We start from the raw sequence: 20,146 nt of genomic DNA on the forward strand, positions 1-20,146 counted from the left end.
TTGAATAATTTCTGATCTTTTATTTTTTTTTAACTCAATTCACTTATTTAATAATTTAAAACAAAAAAAATCTTTTAAATAATGTTTTTTTTTCCCTCTACGTCATCAATATCACTTTCCATCCTGTATGTAAAAAAATATATAAAAAATAAAATAAAAAAAGTATTTTGTAATATCCCTTTAACCCGCTGATGCGTGAATTGTGACATCACAAAGAAAGAAAAACAAAAAAATTCTGTTTTCAGTTCAGAACAAGAGTGTTTTCTTTTTATTTTAGGGTTACACATCTGTCCATTGCAATATATATTTTGTATTTTTTTCTTATAAACAAATTAATGCATTATCACCATGTTGAATTTGTTATTATAAATAAAAAACAATGTCATATCTGATTGATATAGCTTTTTAATAGACCTTCTTAATTTGCATTATTTAATGAGAAATTATATGTATTATGGACTCGTAATCATGTACGGTTTATTAGATTTGTACCCAAAGTTAAATAGAAACAGTATATATTAACTCAAATATGTGTCCAGGGTATTTAAAAAGTTGTCATGCAAGTTTAACTTTATCTATATAAAATTACACATTTAAAATCTAGAGAGAGAGATTTGGTAAATCATACAAATTTGGTATCAAATCAACATTTTTAATTATATATAATTTGTTTGACAGTGAAGGCAATTATTGAAAAAGTCACAAACTAGATATTTTACATTTAACAATTATCAAGACACAAAACAAAGAATTTCACATTAATTACATAAGTGCCTTTACAGAGAGAATACGTTAACACACTTGAAAGCGGTAAGTTCATATAGAGAAATTAGCATGTTGGCTCAGCATGTTTTCTGCTTTCTAGGGACATTTCAGTCAACGACACATTATTTCACAGCACTTCCTTATTTACAGGATCATGGACAAGCCATTTGAATCCATCCACTGGAGAATTTCGTCAGCGTTTAATTTGTGTGAATGCACCATTTCAAATACAGCATCTAGTATATTGTATTCCATTAAAAGTGAAGTGTCAGACAGTAAAAATGAAATGCTGAAATATACAAAAGAGACCTTAATATAATCTGACCAGAACACAGATCTGGTAACTTTTGCGGACAAAAATTCCAGTACTGACAGCATGTAGCACTTTTGACCCAACCACAGTGCAGATATCACCACTTCAAAAATTTATATTTTACACTAAATCCCCTTCATAATGATACCTAGTCTCTACTAGTTACCATCCAGTTCATTCATCACCCCAAACACTTAAAACAATTTTTATTTATTACCCAGGGGACTGTGAGGCACTGTGTGTATAATGAAAGTAAGCTTCATAGTGTGGATGTCCACTTTAGTTCTTGGTGTTCTGAAGCAATGAGGCCTTTTCACTGGTTGAGCTGACTGGATCCACATCTGTGCAACACTGGCCACCCATCTTACTTTTTATCTGCCAATGAAGAGAAGACCATTTTAATACAAAAAAAAAAAAAAAAAAAAAACCCACCACCAAGAGCACCCATGAAAAGAAACAAAGATACACAAAAAGGGAACAAAATTACAAAACATTCTTAAAAAAAAAAAAAAAAAAAAGCAAGATGTTACAAATTACACAAGCAGTAAACCACTTTAAAACATGTAATACTAATAATGTAAAAGCATCAACTTTAGGTGGCATCTAAATTAAAACAAGCAGTCATTGAAAAACATCAGTTGACTAAATATTACATTCACTGGCTATTGTGGTTAATAATTGTAATCAATCTTTAACCAATAAATACATAAAATATAGGAAATATGATATGCTGTTATTCAACAATGAAGATTTTTTTTTTCTGAAATGTTAAGGCAATTTGCTACCAAGCGGTCTTTAAGCATGGCATCTTATTTGGTGACCATTAGGCAGTAAATCACCAAAAGATGTCATCAAGAGTGTCTACTTTATTTTATATTAGTCTACTTGATTAAAGGAACAATTACACTAACAATCAATCTCACGCAAGACATTTAGCGGGGCTCGGGGCAAAACTGCCACAAAAATCCCCCAGAAATTCAAAATGTGGGAGCAGAAAATGCCCTCATAATAAATTCTTCCAGGTCAGTCCGTCCGTTCCCCCCCCCCGTAACATCTGATTTAGTTCTTAATATTCCATTATAGTCCTACTAGTTATACAGTACATATGGCATAAAATAGGAATTAATGTTGATTTGATTCTTAGGGTAAGAGGTAATAATTCTCAATGTATTTATTAAATTGAAGTATTTGACAAACAGATGAGACACTGTTTATGCTTCAATTGGTTAATAAAATAAATAAATAAAATAAATAAATAGCCCTTATAAAAAGGTAATTCAACTGAAAAATCAAATCCAGGGGACAAATATTGTCCCTTAATATAAAAGGGAATTTCTGGCACTGATCAGTCAACAAGTGTCTGACAAAGTCTCGATGTGTTTACTTTTTGAATCAACAAATATTGCTCTGTGGCAAGTCCCATTATATTATATTAACAATGATATTATCCATCAGCCAGTTTTTTTCCCCCCATATTTTTGAAAGCCAAACCATTTACGAACTGCAGAGGATTTTAAAAGAAGTCCGTCAGCAACTGGGACCACTTTCATGGAGTTTTGCAAAACTACGCATTTATTGAAAGCAACTGAAAAAGGAATTCAACTGTTTTGCCAAAGAGAAACTCTACCCATGCTTATGAATGATAACATGCTCAGTGTGTCCTCCATTAGTGAAGTGCACCAACAAAGTTCTGATGAAATGAGAAGTGAATGTACGTGGCTCGCGAGTAGAGTGTAGAGTTTGTAACTAGAGGCATTTGTTCATGCAACTTTGATGTGCTTCAAGAAACTTCCAAACACAAGCAGAAGAGTAAAAGGAAGTATGTCTGAGCCGAAAACCCACCTGTATCATTTGTGAAATACTTTTCAGCCTGCATCTTATTGGTACTCGGGTCAAGTTTTGTATCTTTTATGCTTTCCTAAAAGAATAACCAGACCTTATTGAACATCAAGTGGGCAGTGACATTAATTTGGAGTGAGTGGCCTTCAGATGATTACAAAGTGGACCGGCCTTTAGTTTGGTAGCTTGTGTGCAATTAGTATTCGAGGTGTGGTGTGTACAATGCATGCACAAAATTTTGATTGAAATGAAGCATGCAACGTACATAATCGTGCAATGGTTAACATGGTTACATGCTTTGAAACTTGATTATGCTCATTTATATACAGTATTTTCTTATGATAAAATGGATCTAAAAGAGATTCAAATCTGTTCGTCTAGGATCTTTCTGTTCTGACTGCTGAACTTTCAGCTGTAAGATTATATTTTAAGGAACAGTTAACCCCAAAATGAAAATTGTCTCATGTTATTCCAAACCCATATAACCTTTCTTTGGTGGAACACAAAAGGAGAAATTTCATACAATGAAATTTCATTTAATGAAAGCATACACAGACTAGGGGCCTGTCAAGGACATAAAAAGCAACTTAAATATTACATATGACCTGTGCTATATTCCAAGGCTTGTGAAGCCATACAATAGCTTTGCATTAGGAACAGACCAATATTATTTACTTAAATCCTTGCCCTTTGCTGTAGTTCTCAATATTGCATTTTTTACATATTCAAACTTGGTATTGAATGGAAAAGAGCAGCGTGAACATTCTGCAAAACATCTTGTGTGTTCCACAGACAAAAAGAAAATCATACAAGTTTGGAACGACATGGTGTGTAAATCATGACAAATTTTTAATTTTGGGGTGAACAGTTCCCTTGATTTTACTTATTTAAATAACATTCTTAAATCAAGTAGAGAAATCTTGATCGTTTGAAGATGAGGTGTAAAAAAAAAATAAAATCAGATTTTGATCACTTCTCATTGTAACCTCAATGTGAGTATATATACAGGTGCTGGTCATATAATTAGAATATCATCAAAAAGTTGATTTATTTCACTAATTCCATTCAAAAAGTGAAACTTGTATATTATATTCATTCATTACACACAGACTGATATATTTCAAATGTTTATTTCTTTTAATTTTGATGATTATAACTGACAACTAAGGAAAATCCCAAATTCAGTATCTCAGAAAATTAGAATATTGTGAAAAGGTTCAATATTGAAGACACCTTGTGCCACACTCTAATCAGCTAATTAACTCAAAACACCTGCAAAGGCCTTTAAATGGTCTCTCAGTCTAGTTCTGTACGCTACACAATCATGGGGAAGACTGCTGACTTGACAGTTGTCCAAAAGACGACCATTGACACGTTGCACAAGGAGGGCAAGACACAAAAGGTCATTGCAAAAGAGGCTGGCTGTTCACAGAGCTCTGTGTCCAAGCACATTAATAGAGAGGCGAAGGGAAGGAAAAGATGTGGTAGAAAAAAGTGTACAAGCAATAGGGATAACCGCACCCTGGAGAGGATTGTGAAACAAAACCCATTCAAAAATGTGGGGGAGATTCACAAAGAGTGGACTGCAGCTGGAGTCAGTGCTTCAAGAACCACTACGCACAGACGTATGCAAGACATGGGAACAACAGACAGCGTCTGAAGCGTCTCGCCTGGGCTAAAGACAAAAAGGACTGGACTGCTGCTGAGTGGTCCAAAGTTATGTTCTCTGATGAAAGTAAATTTTGCATTTCCTTTGGAAATCAGGGTCCCATAGTCTGGAGGAAGAGAGGTGAGGCACACAATCCACGTTGCTTGAGGTCCAGTGTAAAGTTTCCACAGTCAGTGATGGTTTGGGGTGCCATGTCATCTGCTGGTGTTGGTCCACTGTGTTTTCTGAGGTCCAAGGTCAACGCAGCCGTATACCAGGAAGTTTTAGAGCACTTCATGCTTCCTGCTGCTGACCAACTTTATGGAGATGCAGATTTCATTTTCCAACAGGTCTAGGCACCTGCACACAGTGCCAAAGCAACCAGTATCTGGTTTAAGGACCATGGTATCCCTGTTCTTAATTGGCCAGCAAACTCGCCTGACCTTAACCCCATAGAAAATCTATGGGGTATTGTGAAGAGGAAGATGCGATATGCCAGACCCAACAATGCAGAAGAGCTGTAGGCCACTATCAGAGCAACCTGGGCTCTCATAACACCTGAGCAGTGCCACAGACTGATCGACTCCATGCCACGCCGCATTGCTGCAGTAATTCAGGCAAAAGGAGCCCCAACTAAGTATTGAGTGCTGTACGTGCTCATACTTTTCATGTTCATACTTTTCAGTTGGCCAAGATTTCTAAAAATCCTTTCTTTGTATTGGTCTTAAGTAATATTCTAATTTTCTGAGATACTGAATTTGGGATTTTCCTTAGTTGTCAGTTATAATCATCAAAATTAAAAGAAAAAACATTTGAAATATATCAGTCTGTGAGCAATGAATGAATATAATATACAAGTTTCACTTTTTGAATGGAATTAGTGAAATAAATCAACTTTTTGATGATATTCTAATTATATGACCAGCACCTGTATATACAAAATGTTGGTGCTGACCCCTTGATCAAGAGCAAATGATTTGTCTTTGGCCCTCTGCAAAACAAACCATGCAAATGTTGCTATTTTAAACAATCTAAGACATCTCTTAAAAAAACACAGTTCATGCAGTGTTACAGTGGGGTGATACAGGAGCATTAAAAGAGCTTTTGGGTGCTTATGCTGAACTTTTACCTTCTTAGACATGATTAGACATCAAACCCCATTTGCAAAACATGCAAAACAAACCACATCCTCTCAATATATCTCTCGCACATGCACATATTTGGGGCTTGTTATATAACACTTTAGGCATGCATAAAGGAGCAGTAGGCCACATACCTTGTCACTGAGGAATAACACCACAGCTCCCAAAATGGTTGCAAGCCCAAGTCCAATGAAAATATACTGCATGTACTCCATTACCATGGGCAACACCACCAGATTGGTGCGGAAAGTGTTCAAGACAGGACCATCAATGTATCCGCTCTAGGGAAAAACAAAAATGACTGGGCAATTTTCAACCACTGAATTGGAGTTGTGCAACCAAATTTACCCCTTAATGACTAATGGAAACGTGCCTATCATTTAGTGTGTGATTTTAAAGCCATTTTATCACCAACCAAAAAAAAAAAAAAGTACATATCAAAATGCACCCTGTTACTACCATGTTTTTATTTGTGCAATGAAAATACCATGATTTCTTTACCATGTGAATACAATAGTATTTTTCAACCACAAATGTTTTAAACAATCTCATAGTTGTCATAATTAAGTTGATTGCTTGATCACGGTGACATAATTTTGTGCAGTTTTATGCAGTAATTCAGTCGTACCTCTTCAAACCAGATCATGGGCATCACCACCTCTGTTATCTTTCCGGTCTCTCTAAAACAGAGCAAACAACATCATATGAAAATGAGTCAGCCAGAGACACAGTACTGCAGTCAACAAAAAACAGAAGATCTTTCAGAAAGAGGTTAACACCCATTAGATCATGCAGATCTTTGTGATTACAGATCTAGTGTATACATGCTGTACTTACGAGATGCCGGATACATTCTTCATGAGCAGGTTGAGCTGCAGTCGAATGGACACGTTAATCGGCACTCCAGTCTCCTGCAATTCAAAGCCTTCAGTGAAAACATGTTTTACTGGTGGCCGTGTGCTACAAAACAGAATGTGTCTTTACATGGTACAGTTTTAAGAGATTCAAAAGATGTTACTTAATCTGCACTAAAATATGTACTTTAGATCTGAATTGAAAACTTTTGTTGTGATTCTTTCCCTATATAGACCTAACTCTATTCATTCCCTATATGGACTGAATTCCACACACAAAAAAATTGTTTGTTCAATTTACTTAATTAAAATGAACTAAAGCAACACAATTCTAGAATATGGTCACAACTTGATTTTATTGAATTCCATCCATTTAAAAAAGGAATATTAATTTAAATTTTATTTATTTCACACATTATACATTTGCACATATACAGTGAAATTCTTTTTCCACATATCCCAGCTAAGCTGGGGTCAGAGTGAACCAAGATATTCCGTGTTCAATAAAAGTAAAGCTCAATTGACAGCATTTGTGGCATAATATTGATTACCACAATTTAAAAAAAAAAAAAATATATATATATATATATATATATATATATATATATATAAAAATCTGGGTTACATTGAGGCACTTACAATGGAAGTGAATGGGGAATATTTTTGAACGTTAAAATACTCACTTTTTCAAAGGTTTAGCCACAAGACAATATGCGTGTTAACATGATTTTAGTATGATAAAATCACTTATTAACCTTTCCTGTGTAAAGTTATAGCCAATTTTACATCTTCGTTGCCTAAAACGACTGTAAATGACAATATAAACAACTTTATTGCTCAAATAACACGTTTTAACAGAATTAATGTAATTGCTTATATAAACATAAAATTTACAGGAAGAAACAGTACCGAAATTAAGTGTTATTTTATGCATTTTTGAGTGCATGACATACTTTAGAAGGTCTTGCCAAATGGTTCTCTGTACAATTATTAGCAAAATACAGTGCGTGTCCTATTGAAAAACTAAAAACAAAAGTATGAATATAAGATATACGCCTGACGATTGAGACTTAATGAGACTACAGACTAAAGATTTAGTTGTTCCCTACATGTTTAAGTCATGGGTTTGATTCCCGGGGAGCACACATACTAATATAGAAGAAAAAAAAAAAAAAAATTGAACCAAGATATTTTTGGGGCAACTTAGTAATGGATTCCGGACTGGTACTATGACAGACCCTGGAGCAAATTAGATGTCATGCAAATTCATTCTAGATGTTTGTTCCTAGCCGAGGGTGCTCTGGGTTTGTCCCGCTGCAGTTTCACATTTTCTTTGCTCTACTCTTTCCTTTCTGAGAAAACCCATCTGATTGTCTTATACACTGGTGACAAACTCAAGCGTAAAAACAGACGGAGGAAGAACATCCTGATGTAGATATTTAATAATCGAGATAACTGAGAAATATGGCAACGGAACTGGTAGCCAGCCAAGAACTGTGTCAGGATTGTGCAATGCTGTTAAATTTAGCGGTGTCCATATCTCGACTAATCAGAAGCCATAAAGTGGATTTTCGCTTATCTTACTGCCAGTGTGGGCAAAGGCCCCCTGATGCAGAGTTTCAAGTCTAACATCAGACAAGTTACCACAAAGAATGAGCAACAGCACAGAAATATTTACAAAAATCAACCAGTCGGTGGGTTGCTTGACTAGTCGACAAGGGTGTTTACATAAGATGTGCTCTTGGGTTAAAAAACAGCTTATTGGAGCGCAACAGATTGGAACAGAATGCAAAGGGGCCCTAAGAAGAATTTTTAAATGTTGGACGATTTTTTTACAATGCAGTTTGAGCTTCCCGCTGCAAGCATAGTGTTTTTTTCAAAACGCAAATGGCCAAAGGGACGTTTTTTTAAACTTGACAGCATGAGAAAAATGCAGCACACAACGGTCAAAGACTTCTGTCTTGCAAATAAGCATTCAGTGTGAATAGCCTCAAGATATTTAAAAAAATAAATAAATACATTTCTACCTCACTAATGAGCTACTCAAAACTAACTTAAAAAAAAAACCCACACACAAATGTCAGATTTCCAGCTATGTTTAATCCCCAATATATGTGAACCACACCAACGGTCAGAAAGAATTGAAAACCTTCATTTCACTTCAAGGTTCAAACAGATGCCCACCTAATCCAAATGGTGCATGTAATCAAAACCTTTAGTCAGTCTTTGACACTGTAGAAAGATGACACGCCAAAAAAAAAAAAAAAAAAAAAAAAAAAAAATTGTTTATGATGGGTCATTAAGTTGCAGAGACCTATATAAATATCATAAAGGTCGTGATGACCATCATTTCCAATTAGCTTATCAGATGTCATAATGGATTTATGAGGGCTGTTATGATGAAAGCAATCTCATTATCAAACCAGTGACAAAGGGTTTAAACAGTGATAATTTGACAATTACACAAAACGTTGACCTGAAATACAGAAAACAGCGAGCAAACTCTGCCGGTAAATCTTTTAAAGGAAAACAGAATAATATGTTTATGCAACCAATTTAGATAAAGGATAAGGCCTAACTTTTATGGACAATTTGAGAGGTTTTCTGAGTCATAACAATCGATAATCAATGTCCTTGAGATAAAGATTCAAACTTGCTCCATCTCTAGACTATGGAAGCAACATTGCATCGGGAGGTCATGTTTTCTTTCCTCTCAAAATGTTGCTATATTAAATTTTGAATTCTGATATAGAGTAGATGCCACTACCATGGACTTTATTTTAAAAATCGCCTTTTTGTCTTTACTATTTCATTTTAAATGGTCCTGCAGTGTTACAAATTAATTCATATACACACACACACATATGTATGTGTGTGTGGTGTATATTTTATATATATTTATTTATATATTTTTCCACACACACTATATTCTAAATAGTCTTCCTTTATATGAGAGCTGCATGCATAATTCTTCAAGAATGAAAAACAAAAATGCTTTTTAAATAGTTTAAGATGGAGTATAGCACTTTCCAGAAGCAATATACTAATTATATATACAGTTGTGCTCAAGTTTGCATACCCTGGCAGAAATTGTGAAATTTTGGCATTTATTTTGAAAATATGACTGATCATGCAAAAAAAAAAAAAAAAGTCTTAAGGATAGTGATCATATGAAGCCATTTATTATCACATAGTTGTTTGGCTCCTTTTTAAATCATAATGATAACAGAAATCACCCAAATGGCCCTGGTCAAAAGTTTACATACCCTTGAATGTTTGGCCTTGTTACAGACACACAAGGTGACACACACAGGTTTAAATGGCAATTAAAAGGTTAATTTCCCACACCTGTGGCTTTTTAAATTGCAATTAGTGTCTGTGTATAAACAGTCAATGAGTTTGTTAGCTCTCACGTGGATGCACTGAGCAGGCTAGATACTGAGCCATGGGGAGCAGAAAAGAACTGTCAAAAGACCTGCATAACAAGGTAATTTAACTTTATAAAGATGGAAAAGGATATAAAAAGATATCCAAAGCCTTGAAAATGCCAGTCAGTACTGTTCAATCACTTATTAAGAAGTGGAAAATTCGGGGATCTCTTGATACCAAGCCAAGGTCAGGTAGACCAAGAAAGATTTCAGCCACAACTGCCAGAAGAATTGTTTGGGATACAAAGAAAAACCCACAGGTAACCTCAGGAGAAATACAGGCTGCTCTGGAAAAAGACGGTGTGGTTGTTTCAAGGAGCACAATATGACGATACTTGAACAAAAATGAGCTGCATGGTCGAGTTGCCAGAAAGAAGCCTTTACTGCACCAATGCCAGAAATAAGCCCGGTTACAATATGCCCGACAACACCTTGACATGCCTTTGGAGTGACGAGACCAAAATAGAGCTTTATGGTCACAACCATAAGCGCTATGTTTGGAGAAGGGTCAACAAGGCCTATAATGAAAAGAATACCATCCCCACTGTGAAGCATGGTGGTGGCTCACTGATGTTTTGGGGGTATGTGAGCTCTAAAGACACAGGGAATCTTGTGAAAATTGATGGCAAGATGAATGCAGCATGTTATAAGAAAATTTGCATTCTTCTGCACAAAAGCTGCACATGGAACCCTCTTGGACTTTCCAGCACGACAATGACCCTAAGCACAAGGCCAAGTTGACCCTCCAGTGGTTACAGCAGAAAAAGATGAAGGTTCTGGAGTGGCCATCACAGTCTCCTGACCATAATATCATCGAGCCACTCTGGGGAGATCTCAAACATGCGGTTCATGCAAGACGACCAAAGACTTTGCATGACCTGGAGGCATTCTGCCAAGACGAATGGGCAGCTATACCACCTGCAAGAATTTGGGGCCTCATAGACAACTATTACAAAAGACCGCACGCTGTCATTGATGCTAAAGGGGGCAATACACAGTATTAAGAACTAAGGGAATGCAGACTTTTGAACAGGGGTCATTTCATTTTTCTCTTAGTTGCCATGTTTTGTTTTATGATTGTGCCATTCTGTTATAACCTACAGTAGAACATGAATCCCATAAGAAATAAGTGTATTTTGCCTGCTTACTCATGTTTTCTTGAGTACATATATTACCAATTCTCCAAGGGTATGCAAGCTTTTGAGCACAACTGTATATTCATCCTTAATTTAAAATGGCATACGCACGAATACATGAGTTGTGTTGTGTGTCTGGTTCTCTTACCGGGTGGACATCAATGAAAAGCCCATGTTCCTCCTCATTAGGGCTCAGTCCATTCACAGTGTCCAAAAGAACTGGATCAGCATTGTAGAAATGAGGATGGGAGATGAACACAGGGGAATCTAAGAGAAGAGAAGAAAACAAATGAAAAAAAGTAAAGAAACAATGAAAAAGAGAACAGGGAAAGAAAGAAAAAGTAATGAAAGAGTAAAGAAACAATGAAAAATGAAGACGGGGAAAAATATATATATTTTTAAATAGCCTTTAGAAATAATTTTTCCACTCAGCTTGACTTTAAACCTAATCTGAACACAAAATAGCTGCAGAGTCTGCATACTCATGAACTCAGTTATAATTCCAGATTGATGCATGTGGCTAGAGTCTTTTCAGTATTTTTGCTTATTGATATTATGCTTGAAATCAATTACAAATCAGAGTTATGCAATCATATATATTCACATTTATGTACTCATTGTACTATTATCACTGTACTAATGCTTGATGTATTCCTTATATGCCCAACCTATATGTTAGAAAATTACCTCATTCTCTTTCTCTGCTCTTGTATATGGGTTTGTTACTTCATGACCTTATGAGGCTTCAGAGCCTAGTTTATAGTTGTTATTACTCCAAGTAATGTACAGACGTGGTCTTCGAACACAGGATGTATCCAAGACACCCGTGTTCGTAACTTGCCGAGATCAGGAAATGTATGAGTACTTGGCAAAGATATGAGCCATTTCTGCAGTCTATTCCTTCCACTCAACCACAGTTTTGGCACTTCAATAGGTCATAACAATGACCGGACACCTTGAATTACAACTTAACCTAATGCAGAACTCTGTGCCCAAAACGTAAGTGTTTTCTGGCACAGTCTAAAGATGGCATAAAGACCTTAACGAATTTTTGGGTGTCAGACTAACACCTCAGCTCTCTAGCTCTTCGCATCTGATCTCCAACTTTGAGGCCTCATCTAGACTCATTCTGTACTTTAACTTTTTCCATTTACTTAGTTCATTAGACAAAGACTAGACTTTGTGTTGTTAGGTTTATTCCAGGACTTAGTCCTTGGATATATCCTTAAGACATATCTACTCATTTATAGTCAAACATTTATTTTCTGTATTATCGCATTTATTCTCAGTATTCATTATTTCATTTTTATTCATTCATTAATTTTTACAAATTGAAGTTGTTATTTCTTCTATTGAAGTCTGATTTATTGAAGTCATTTCCATCTGCTGGATCTCACTGCATCACAGATTATGACAAAATCTTATAACATTTCACTGCAGACGGTAGCATGAAGTCATGTATAAATACAAGATGTGAGTGTTCTCTAAGAGGGACTCACTGTGTCTGCAGGTGCTGACGTTGAGAAGGCCTGACTGTCTGCATGGACAAAAGCCCTCATTGGGGGGATAATCTTTGCCGTTGGCAAAGAGAGTCTTTGGGGCCACGTAACGGTATACAGGAATCCCACGCGATACACCTGACCTTTGGTACACCAACTCCATGGACCTGAAAATTGCCACCAAAAATATTTACAAAAAAGGTATACATGACAAACTCGTAACTACATACAGTCATTAAAACGTTGTATTTTTAAGGGGCGTAAGTCTGGGTGATTTTAGTGGCATACCTGCAGGCATCAGGGCTGTAGAAGGGAAGCGTGGACTCCGTTGTCATGAACGGAGGCCACATTTGGCCCGCTGTACCATTGATCATGTTACACTGGTCAGAGTTCCAGTAACTCAACTGCACAATAAAAAAATAAAAAAAATTAAAAATTAAAGTCAACATGAAACAGCATTTGCTTGTTCCGTAATATGACATATTTCTAAGTTTTAACAAAATGTAGAACGGAACTAAATTTTGTCCATCAAGAATTGACTGGATCATGAAAATTGGTCTCTGTGACGTGGTAGGAGGGATTGGTGACGTCGTCTGAAAAGCAAAATTGTTTCAGAGACGGAGCAGGTCGATGAACTTTTGGGAGTAATGAGCTCCAAAGAATTGTTTACATTAAGTCCAATAGTGTATTAAGAAAACGAACAGCATCAATTTTGATTTCATGCTGACTTTAAATGTGCTAAAAGCGATTTTATGTATTTCTGGTTTCCGCCATTTTGCCAACTTCAACCTCACACCCTCTCTCCAAAACCCCACCCTCCAAAAGACATGTCAGCCAAAGATGATTCCTACCTGGTCTCATTGAAAAACGGTCCTATACCTACATTTTTGCTAAATAATTTAAGTGGCTTGTTCTAACTGGTGAAATGAACACTAGAGCCGCTAAAATAACAAGTTTTATTTCTTACCACACAAATCGTGAGTAAAAGGGCAGATCATTGGTTCATAAACACTTGTCACCCTGTTCCTCACACAGTACTATCTTCTGACAACTAAACACTTTTACTATAGCACATGACTTGTAAGGCTAGCATTTTAACATATGCATTACATAACCAACAACATTTACAAGCTTGTTCAAATGCAATCAGAATCTGCAGTAGCTCAAGTAGAGCGTTGCACTTGCGATGCAAAATGAAATCACGTGGCTCCGGTTCTTTGCAAAAATGTTGCCACAGTAAAAAACTCTTTCCATGAGTTTAGGCTCGATGATTCACAGTCAGAGAGCATTTGAGCATTTCTCCGTTATCTGTCGTAGAGACATTTTATAGACATTAAAATATCAATCCCCATCCTGTATGATATTATCAAGGCATCTTGGCTTACGTTTTTCAGGCCATTCCAGTAATCCACCATATGAACTTTCCTGATGTCATCTTGGCCAGTGAAGACAGTGAATTGTCCAGAATTGGAGTTGTTAAACTATATTTGCAGAGGATACAGGCAGAAAAAAATCATGTCAAAGCATTATGAACCCAAGAACTATGAATTCTTCATTTAACTAACAAGACTCAAATGGACAGAAAACTACAAAATAACACCTACTTCAGCAAACAGGCCAAATTTCCCACTGGACGGCAACATTCCAGGGAGATATTTGTTCAGGAAGTCCACCAATTTGCTCTCGTAGCCCCACATGAGTTCTCCCACTGGTTTAGTCAAGAAAGGACCCTCATTAAAGGTCTTGAAGGTGGTGCTGACCAATACTCGTATAGGATATGGCTTATCCTCCATCATGACTGCTGCACCCTGAAACCATGAATGTATTAATAAAATGTATAGCTCGAATGCACTGTAAGGGGCCATGTTAAATAAAGGTTGGCTTGGCGCAGCACAGGTCTTTCGAGGAATGCAGGTCCCTCAAGATGGTTTTTAAAAGCTAAAAAGTTCTTTTAACTGGACACGCCGCGCTCATGGCACGAGATGCTGAAAAATCAGCAAGACCAGAACTGCCCTTTTCACTTTTGATACTAGTGTTCGGCAAATGCATAAATGTAACTGTAAATGATTGCCTAAATTTGATATCTTCTTACCAGTACTAGCATGTTTGGAATAGTGACCACATCGGATTCGTCACCCACAGACATGCTCTCCTCAAAGAAATATTGCCGATACTCTTGATATGACACTGTGTTGTTGTCGTGGAATGTGATATTGTCCTTCCAGCGGTTTTCACTGAAACAGACACGATTCATGACAAAAGTGAGGTAGTCAGCGGAGTAACCTTTATGCAGTAATATTGTCCTAACACTGCAAAATTCAACTTTTGAGGAACAACTTTGAGGTTCTAGATCACCATTAGAAAGTCACACAACGTCTTACTAACACACAGTTGCAAGCACATGATTGGTTTAAAAAGGCAAGCAGCTTGTCATTTATTTTTTATTATTTAACCCTTCAAGGAATGTCCCAGGTTCAATACAAGTTCACCTCAATCGACAGCATTTACGGCACAATGTTGATTACCACCAAAAATAACTTTGACCGTTTCCTGTGTTTATTTATAATAAGCAAAATCGCAGTGACAGTGAGGCACTTACAATGGAAGTGAATGGGGCCAGTCCATAAACATTAAAATACACACCATTTAAATAAATAAATAAATAAATAAATATATATATATAAAAGATGTAATCATTATCCGTGTTAACATGAATTTAGTGGAATGAAGCCAGGCACTCACTTATCTGTGTAAAGTTAGATGCAATATTACAACTTTGTTGACGACATTGTACAGGGTTTACCTGTACAATGTCGTCATAACAAAGTTGTAATATTGCATCTAACTTTACACAGATAAGGCAAGCAATTTTATTACACTAAAATCATGTTAACAAATAATGTTCACATATGGTGTCCATTATTTGAAATTGGGTGTGCATTTTAGCATTTAAGGATTGGCCCCATTCACTTCAATCAGAAGTGCCTTACTGCAACCACATTTATTGCTTTTTTTATATATAAAAGACAGACGAGTCAAATTAATTTTGTGGTAATCAACATTGTGCCACAAATGGTTCTTACTGAGCTCTGAACCTGTAACGTTCCTTTACATCAAAAGTGTGAAGCAAGGTTATGCTTGGAAATGGATTTTAGACTAAAACCTTATATATAAAAAAAAAAAAAGGAAACGCATTAACTTAACCATGAATCGAACTGGCAAGGAAACATTTTCTGAATTACAATAAAAGTTCAGAAGAGTTAGTTTGAGCAGATGTATGGACCTTCCTTGTTTTTCATTCTTTTCCAGCATGGTGTCTGTTTTTACTCAGTGAAATGGCCTAGTATGCATTGCTCTAGGGTGGAATCAAGCAGTTCCTGTGCATTGATAAATGGGATGCATTCAGTTTAGAAGTAAAAGAATATACAGGGAAGAAAAGATGTGAATGCTCAATTTTCTAATTAAAATCAAGTTTAATTTCTGCACCGTGCAAATTAAATTTGGATGCAATATCTTATAGTCGTGCAACTTGACTATAATGTTATATGGTTGTTAAAGAACTTCTATATCATCAATGACTAAATGTAAATCTTTTAGTCCCTTTGAAGTGTCCCCCAAAATGACCCAGTTCAAGACCCCCGATACATCTACAGCACAGGAAAGAATGAATAGGAGAAATCTTTTCTGATGATCAGACCTCTGGAGTTCGCATGTCTTACACAATGTCTGGACAAGTTATAGACGCAGGAGGAATGCCGTTTAGAAATAAACTGACTAGTGCAGACAGAAACTCTACTCAGGTACATAATGCAAAGTTATCTCTACAAAACATTCCACCTGGGAGACAAAGAGGCCCACAATGACTCTTAATATCCTAAGTGGGGGGATTCTAGACATTATGGGGGTCCTGCTTGGACTTCAGTACATCAAAGATGTGTTATGTTCAATCGAATAATTTACATTGTGGTTTTTTACTATACAGTATATTGTTTTAATGCTCTGCCCATGAAAATTTCCCTAAGAAAGTTAGGTCGGATGAGGAAGAAACCTTGGTGAATGCAATCCTTACCTGTAAACATACGGCCCTCTCTGTTCAACCATGGGCTTCTCTCCGTTTAGGATTTCTTCAGGGTTGACAACATGATAGAAATATACAGACATGAAAAAGGGGACCGGGATGTCCTTCCACATAGAGTAGGAGAGGTCGTTCTTCGGATTAATCTTGACATTCTGTGAAGATATTTTAAGTAGGCTATATGATATAAAATATTGTGGAACATAGTGAAAGAGGTAAGAGGTACAACTGAATCTTGGGTGAAAATACAAAAGCTATATACCTGAAATCGCATTTACTAAAAATAAATAAAAATACAGTGATCAGACACAACATTAAAACCACTGACGGGTGAAGTGAATAACTTTTATTATCTCGTTACAATGACACGTCTCAAGGGATGGGATATATTAGGCAGCAAGTGAACAGTCAGTCCTTGAATTTCATGTGTTGGAAGCAGGAAAAATGGGCAAGCGTAAGGATCTGAGCGACTTTAACAAGGGCCAAATTGTGATGGCTAGTCGGCTGTATCAGAGTATCTCCAAAACGGCAGGTCTTGTGGGGTGTTCCCAGTAAGCAGTGGTTAGTACCTACCAAAAGTGGTCCAAGGAAGGACAACTGGTGAACTGGCGACAGGGTCATGGGCGCCTAAGTCTCATTGATGCACGTGGGGAGCGAAGGCTAGCCCATCTGGTCCGATCCCACAGAAGAGCTACTGTAGCACAAACTGCTGAAAAACGTAATGCTGGCCATGATAGAAAGGTGTCAGAACACCCAGTGCGTCGCAGCTTGCTGCATATGGGGCTGCGCAGACCGGTCAGAGTGCCCATGCTGACCTCTATCCACCACCGAAAGCACCTACGATGGGTATGAGAGCGTCAGAACTGGACCATGGAGCAATGGAAGATGATGTCCTGGTCTGATGGATCACGTTTTCATTTAGATCATGTGGACGGCTGGGTGCGTGTGCTTCGTTTACCTGGGGAAGAGATGCAGCAGGATGCATCGTGGGAAGGCAGGCAGGCCGGCGGAGGCAGTGTGATGCTCTGGGCAATGTTCTTCTGGGAAACCTTGGGTCCTGGCATTCATGTGGATGTCTCTGACACATACCACCAACCTAAAGATTGTTGCAGACTATGTACACCCCTTCATGGCAACGGTATTCCCTGATGGCAGTGGCCTCTTTCAGCAGGATAATGCGCCCTGCCACACTGCAGAAATTGTTCAGAAATGGTTTGCGGAACATGACGAAGAGTTCAAGGTTTTGATTTGGCCTCCAAATTCCCCAGATCTCAATCAGATTGAGCATCAATGCAACAACAAGTCCGATCCATGGAGGCCCCACCTTGCAACTTACAAGACATAATGGATTGACTGCTAAGGTCTTGGTGCCAGATACCACAGGACACCTTCAGAGGTCTTGTGGAATCAATGTCTAAACGGATCAGAGCTGTTTTGGCGGCACGAGGGGGACCTACACGATATTAGGCAGGTGGTTTTAATGTTGTGGCTGATCGGTGGAAGATGTACATTATATTTATATATAGTATGTTTTGGAATATAGTTAAAAAGGCAAAGGTGAAACTGAACCCGTTGTGGCAAATTTAAGCAAAAAGAGTATTAAACTAAATAACTAAAACTGTATTTCTTTCAAAGGAATGAAACAAACAAAGGCGCGTGTCAATCGGAGTGACACTGTTACCGATTACGCTTATGTTTGACAAGACTCATTTAAACAACAAGTTTGTCTCTTTGTGAGGCATGCAGTCTGGTATTGTTTGTATACTATATGGTTAACTAATTAAACATAATTCCTATTTAGGGCACAAAGTCACTCAATTGAGATGGGGTTCATTTGAATGCTTTTCAAGCACGGACACTAAAACCCCGAATGTTTGTAACTTCAACTAATTTAAATATTTCAATTGTGATTAATGAGATTAATCACATGAATGAGATCTCATGCACCTGTCGGATAAACTTACCTTGACTATTTGATCGTCTATTATAATAGGTCCGACAAACACCAGGACAGTCCCGAACAGCACTCCCAAGCTTCCCAGAACTAAAAGCCCTATCGCTAATTTAGATTTAGGCACAGCCATCCTTATTTCAAACAACTAACTCTAAGAGCAAATGGTAGCATAAAGTTAAAGAGTTCGTATAAACAACTGAGTGTTCAGCAGGTGAACAAACTATTAGCATACTAAATAAAACTATAAAACACTCGCCATTGAGTTATTAATGCTCTCTAGACTTTATGACAGTTAAAGTCCAGCTTTCTGAACGAGCACTTTTTATAGCGCGCTTGCCGATTAATTGCAATGTTTGCGTTATTTATAGCTCCACCTATAAGCCAAGGACTGCTGGGGAATGTAGTTATGTCTCCTCCCATAAATAAGAATTATAGACAATCTGAAAAATATGGACAATGAAAGATAATACACAAAAAATAGCCAGTCACATTTAGTCATATATACATACATAACACATGGTTTATTTTGAGCATATGATATGCACCTACTTTTATGGGTTATTAGAAAGTAAGGCTGTCCGAGATGATAAAAATGCATTAAAAAAATGATTTTAAGATTTATGCATTTCACGCCAAAATTCCATCAGATTGAACTGAGTAACCTTTATGAAACAAAAAACAAAAAAACAAATTTTATTAATTTAATTTCCTTAATTTGATGGAATTTTGTTACCAAATTGAAATGCGTAAATCTTAAAAATGGGTTAAAATTGGGGACCTGGGTTTCAGCGAGCAAAGACGCAGACTACCACCCCTGGAGTCGCGAGTTCGAATCCAGGGCGTGCTGAGGGACTCCAGCCAGGTCTCCTAAGCAACCAGATTGGCCCGGTTGCTAGGGAGGGTAGAGTCACATAGGGTAACCTTAGGGCTGGGTATCGGCACAGATACCCCGATTTGATGCAATTTCGATTCACAAGATCTCGATTCGATTTGATTAATATCGATTAATTAGACATTGAAAATTAAGTACTACTAATTGGAGAGATATTTCTAAAGCTGTACAGGGAACACCAATTTAAAAATAAATAAGAGTGCAGTGTTTCCTATAGGATTCTGAGCAGCAGGGGGAGACCTGTAGACTGCACCCTTAAATTTTATATATATATAAACTGTAAGATTATAATACATGAGTCATTTTAAAGCTATTAAAATAACCCAGCCAAGAGCTGTGAAAGGTTTTCTCATTTTCTTGTTATTGTTGTTTGATTATTATAAATGACATGCTAGACAGTGACAGAGCTGGAATTACACATTTATAATTTAAATATTTTGATACAACTCAGCCTTTTTTCCCACTGTTTACGTTTACTTTAGAAATAACTCTGTGTTTACGTTCATACCTTGATAAGTCACCAGATGGGTATTTTGACAGACTTTTTAAGCATTTTTGAGCATGCTTGCGTGAATCCACATCGCGAACACTCTTGGAACAA

At 36.9% G+C, this 20,146-nt stretch overlaps 1 protein-coding gene across 2 annotated transcripts; it reads right to left on the reverse strand.

Annotated features, from left to right (window-relative positions):
• Positions 1 to 288: 288 nt before the first annotated feature.
• LOC127432586 (scavenger receptor class B member 1-like) lies at positions 289 to 18,991 on the reverse strand. 2 transcript variants are annotated; one of them, XM_051683864.1, is made up of 13 exons: positions 18,664 to 18,991; positions 16,694 to 16,854; positions 14,717 to 14,858; positions 14,229 to 14,432; positions 14,010 to 14,105; positions 12,913 to 13,028; positions 12,625 to 12,791; positions 11,274 to 11,392; positions 6,545 to 6,618; positions 6,336 to 6,387; positions 5,842 to 5,988; positions 2,921 to 2,996; positions 289 to 1,453 (listed from the first exon to the last, which is right to left on the reverse strand). In XM_051683864.1, the coding sequence occupies exons 1-13, from the start codon at positions 18,781 to 18,783 to the stop codon at positions 1,443 to 1,445; spliced, it is 1,485 nt and encodes a 494-aa protein (XP_051539824.1). In that variant the 5' UTR covers positions 18,784 to 18,991; the 3' UTR covers positions 289 to 1,442. The 2 variants fall into 2 exon arrangements, with proteins under 2 accessions (XP_051539824.1, XP_051539823.1); XM_051683863.1 differs by lacking the exon at positions 2,921 to 2,996.
• Positions 18,992 to 20,146: the final 1,155 nt, after the last annotated feature.

This window comes from Myxocyprinus asiaticus, chromosome 42 (assembly GCF_019703515.2).
Source record: "Myxocyprinus asiaticus isolate MX2 ecotype Aquarium Trade chromosome 42, UBuf_Myxa_2, whole genome shotgun sequence".
NCBI lineage: Eukaryota > Metazoa > Chordata > Actinopteri > Cypriniformes > Catostomidae > Myxocyprinus > Myxocyprinus asiaticus.

What these genes read in the sequence shown, in the direction of transcription:
- LOC127432586 (XM_051683863.1), bottom strand. Translation starts at nt 18,783, where the DNA reads ATGGCTGTGCCTAAATCTAAATTAGCGATAGGGCTTTTAGTTCTGGGA. An exon ending in TACAGCCCTGATGCCTGCAG is followed by an intron (nt 12,792 to 12,912) that starts GTATGCCACTAA and finishes GGCAATTTTCAG; the next exon opens with GTCCATGGAGTTGGTGTACC. An exon ending in TTTTCATTGATGTCCACCCG is followed by an intron (nt 6,619 to 11,273) that starts GTAAGAGAACCA and finishes TTTGAATTGCAG; the next exon opens with GAGACTGGAGTGCCGATTAA.